At 51.6% G+C, this 4,573-nt stretch overlaps 1 protein-coding gene across 4 annotated transcripts in view; it reads left to right on the forward strand.

Annotated features, from left to right (window-relative positions):
• Positions 1-1,187: 1,187 nt before the first annotated feature.
• Positions 1,188-4,573, forward strand: part of KIRREL3 (kirre like nephrin family adhesion molecule 3) — a 629,076-nt gene continuing 625,690 nt past the window's right edge. For all 4 annotated transcript variants that reach the window (XM_019658928.1, XM_019658924.1, XM_019658926.1 and 1 more), the window contains exons 1-2: positions 1,188-1,402; positions 3,701-4,106. In XM_019658928.1, coding sequence (XP_019514473.1) covers positions 4,052-4,106 — 55 coding nt within the window. In that variant the 5' untranslated portion in view covers positions 1,188-1,402; positions 3,701-4,051. The remainder of the gene's footprint in view (positions 1,403-3,700; positions 4,107-4,573) is intronic.

Genomic DNA, 4,573 nt, shown 5'->3' on the forward strand with positions numbered 1-4,573 from the left:
TCTAATGTATCTGTGCAACAAATGTGATGAGGCATTGAACAGAAAATTCTCTACTCGTGATGACTACCCTTCTCCTTACTTGTGGCAGCAGCCCCTCCTGAACAGAGGAAGACCGTGGGAGGGCACCTGGGCACCTCCCCTCATGGAAAGTGCTACAGAGAGCAAGAAAGGCGGGCCAGCAGAAACCCTGAACTGAAGGTGGGAGCCAGTGCTGCATTTCCAGACTTTCCTGCAGAGCCTCAGGCAAGTGGGCTGAGAAGAACAAACGGAGAAAGGATTCAACCTGACAGATGACCTCCAGGGCAATTTGTCTTATTAAAAAGCCAACGAGATGTTTCATATTTTTTTTTCATGTATTCTCTTGTGTATACTTCTCCCCAACTGGAGGACAAACTTTTCAAGAAGAGGAATTGATGTATTCATTCCATATGTCTTTATTAAATACCCCAAACAGGTCTTTGTACAAATCGAGGGAATAATAAATGTTACAGCAGATGCAGCCCAAATGAAGGTTTCCCTGAAATGTAGCAATGATTGGGGTCTGCATGGTCTGTCTGAACTAGGGGCCTGCTCAGGGCACTGAAGGGCAGACAGTACCCCCAGCACTCCTGCACCTGGACCCGGAAACCCCTGCCTCACTCTCTGTCCCAGGCCTCAGAAAGCTCTAGGAGTAAGCTTGCCGCGCAAAGAGCAGCGCTTGGAAGCTGCTGGATGGAGACGTTCCTTCTGAAACTTCCTGGCCAGCAGGCCACAGAATCTGGAGCCAACCTTCACTCCCTGGGCAACTAAGCTCCTGCTCTCAGGGTGGGGCAGTTCAAAGGACACAGCACTTGGCACCGAAGGCCTGGAGAGGGGGGCTGGGGACCCATGAACTGGGCCTCCTGGGCTACACGCCAGGAGAAACGCTAGAGAGGATGCCACCTGCTGGTGAGGAACCCCAGCTTGCAAAGTTGGCGCAACAGAGACCTGGAGCCTGAATGTGCAGAGAGCATGAAGAATTCAGGTGGTTTTCCAAGTAGCTGCTTTTCTGCTGTCTCTTTAGGGCCGCCACTTCACGGACGCGCCCAAAGACCCAGTCCCACGCGCCGCGCTGCGGACGCGGAAGTTCCCGCCAACAGTGGCGGTCTCCTCTCCCCTCTCCTCCCCTCCCCTCGCAGAGCGCGCTCCTCCCCTCCCCAAGTGCTTCTGGGTCTAAGACTCTCCGCTCTTCTCCATCAGGTGGAGCCGTCCCTTCTTCGCGCTTCCCTCCTCCTCCCTCGCCGGGAACTGTGCACAGGCACCTTGCAGCGCCAGGAGGTTAATCGAGCCCCCGGAGGAGGTGAAGCTGAGGACCAGCCGAGCGGAGATGGCGGGGCCGCCGTCGGGGCTGGCGCCAGGGCCGGGCCGGCTGCAGGTCCTGCAGGTACCGCTGTCGTTCTCACTGCCCCACGCGGTGGTTGCCGAAGGTTGCCGTGGTTTTTCCGGTCCTTTTAAGAGGCAGGCAGCTCATCACTTAATCCAAGCTTCTACCTTTCCGCCAGGGACCGGAGGCTGCAGAGAGGGGCGGAGGGGGTGGAGAAGGGAACAGGCCCAGCTGGCGGAGGGTCACGAGGTCAGCCTCCGGGACCAGCGGGAGAGTTAGACAAGGAACTTCCAACCTCGGACTCCCACCAACCCTCTCCTGTCCAAGAGTGAGTGTGTGGGGTGTGCACACGCTGTACGTGGACCTGATGTTCGTGTATTGCACAGTTTGCTGTCCTTGTGACTCTGGTTTTGTAATGTTTCCCTCCTGGCCGAATTAAGTAAATCTGGGCCCCAGGCCACTTAGGAATTAGCAACCAAAATTAAACAACAGTTTAAAGGACAAATGTTAGTTAAACATCAAATGTTGCTCTGTCAGGTACAATCTACATTCTAATATTAGTCTCATGCACTACAAAGCTTGGCCTTAGGAATCAAACCCAGATCTTAAATTTCTCCCCACCCCTATTGATTTAATGGAAGGGACTACTAAAGCTACAGCACTATAGATGCCACATTTTCACTCTTAATATATTATTTGACATATGTTGTTTAGAATTAGTCACCTTTTGCATGTGTTTCTGATGCATGTGCCTCTCCTGTTTCATTGCATTGCCTATTCCAACAAGTCCGTGGATTAAGGCTGTGCAGACACTGCTTCTGAACCTTGTTTCCTAATTTGGTTGATTAGGTGGTTCTTTTGGATCCTGTTAGTTTCTGTCGCTCAGTGTCTCTCCCCCTTCCCCCAAAGCTTGCCTACAAATTTCCATTTGATATGTTTAACAGCACCTAAGGGATGCAGTTAAATAAACTATTATATTAAGAATAGAAAAGTCAGGGGAGGGATAAAAAAAAAAAGAATAGAAAAGTCAACACAGCCGACAGGTACTAATTTGTAGGCCCTTGACGTGAACCGCCAGATGTCAGCTCCTACCAGCACACCCTTTCCCAGGTGCCCCCACTTCTGTCTTTCTTGTTCCTAAATACCAAGGGATGCATCCACATGGAAACGTGGAGCTGGAATGTGCCTTGCAGTTAGCAAAGTCGCCAAAATCTGTAATAGTGATGGAAGAAAAGGCCTCCCCAAGGTCCAGTGACTGAAGAAAGTAATGGTTGATTTTATAATTGAATGGCACCGATCGAGAGAGCATCTTTCATTTTCCTCTCTTTATTCATTATCTCCCCTTCCGTATAATGCTGCATATTTTATACGTTGTTTTGTAACTATCCTTATAGTTTGCATCTTATGTGTATGCTCTACTTTCACACTAAATCATGAGCTCCTGAAGGCATGGTCTGTGCCTATGACTTTATTTCCTGCTTATATGCCCTGCTTATACCAGGCTTATCTAATGCCTGTCAAGTAAATAGACCTAGCTAAATTCACTTTGATATCCTGGAAGAAATAGAGTTTGATTTGAATGTGGGTTTCATGACAGGTGAAACACTCGAAGGTTCTTAGGTGGTAGTTGCCTATGACCTTGGCCTCTCCTTCCATATAGGATCCACAGCACCTCTTAGAGAAAAGAGAGTGGTGAAGCGCTTGTGAGAGGAAAGGCTGCAAATGCAAAGACAGGCTGGCCCCCTGTCCTTGGTAGGAAATACACAAACCAGAATAATAATGATAATAATAATAATAATAATAATAATAAATAGCATGTGTCACAGATCTACTTGGTCCCCCTCTAGTTCCTTCATTTTGTTTTCTAGGAGTAGCACAAAGCACACCAATGTCTAACCGTTCAGGTTTTATGACCTACCTACCCCTCCTAGAAAAGTCTCAGAAATGCAAAGCATGCTCGTCTCTTCCCCAACTCTGAGACTCCCGCTGCACACCTCGGCCAGGTCCTTTCTGGAGAAAGGTGCATCCTCCCTTGCCTCTCCCATGTCCCCTTTCAGCCCAGCTTCCAGTCCCTCGTGCAAGGGGGAGGCGTGCATATTTCAATGCGTGCACACGCATGTAGTCATCCTTAACTTCACAACCGTTAACCAACGTTACATCGTGTGGACAAAAAAAAGTCACAGCTCCACTCGCAGTCCAAGATGCCTTTTGGTCATTGATGGTGACAAAAGCTGAATTTCCCCCTATCTGGGGACAAAAAAGAAAGAACAGAGCCTCCCCTCCTCCGTTTTGCGTAGATCTTTTCCAAGTGTTTCCTCTTTAATTGTGACCCGTTTCCCCTCCCTCTCCCCTCCCCAGCTCCAGTAAAAGGAGCCCTTCTGTCACTGGTCCCTCGCTCGCTCGCTGGCTGGCGGTGGGAGGAGCCGGGAGGAAGCTGTGCGCCGGGGAGGCCGGGAGCGGAGATGGATCTGCTCAGAGAGGAGACGCTGCTGACGACCCCGGCTTCCCGAGGCGGCTAGAGACAGGCCACTTGTGCCGCTGGCTGCGGAGACGGGAGGCGCAAGAGCCCGAGGCCCCGGGGACCGCCGGACAGACGGCTGGTGGGCGACCCCGCGAGGACCGCAGCTCAGGCTGCGCCCCGAGAGCCGAGGAGGAGAAACTCACTGCGAGCCCAAGTTGTCCACCGGCTCGCCCTCGCCGCGCCGAGGAATGAAACCTTTCCAGCTCCACCTGCTCCTCGTCTGCTTCTTCCTCTTCAGTCAAGGTAGGACCCAGGCCGCTGGAGTTGCAGGCAAAGTGGCGGGGCTGCCAGGGCGCGGGGAGGCAGAGGGCGGAAGGTGGGAGGCTCCGAAAACTCAAGCTGATGGATGCGCCTCTCTTTGCCCGGTCGAGATGCTCTGGCATTGCTCCTTTGCCTTTGAAAATGCAACAAAATGGTACTGTGTATTTTCCTTTGGAAGGAAAGGGTTTGGGGTTGGGGGTGACTTTCTCCTCTCACTTGCCGTCAACACCCAGCTCTAACTCTCCAATGCAAATGAGTCCTTTATGCCCCTGGTATATTAATGAGGCGGGATCTGTGTGGCTTTGCCGCCCTGAACTTCTGGGCACCTCCTCTCCTTCAGACCCGGCTGGAGAGGGAGCCAGCAGGGAAGGAGAGCTTTGTTTAGGTGGATTTTCAGCTCCAGTAAGGTCTGACTTGCATGAGTGTGTTCAAAAGCGAGTGTGTGCGTT

Source organism: Hipposideros armiger, unplaced genomic scaffold (genome assembly GCF_001890085.2).
Source record: "Hipposideros armiger isolate ML-2016 unplaced genomic scaffold, ASM189008v1 scaffold_291, whole genome shotgun sequence".
Classification (NCBI taxonomy): Eukaryota; Metazoa; Chordata; class Mammalia; order Chiroptera; family Hipposideridae; genus Hipposideros; species Hipposideros armiger.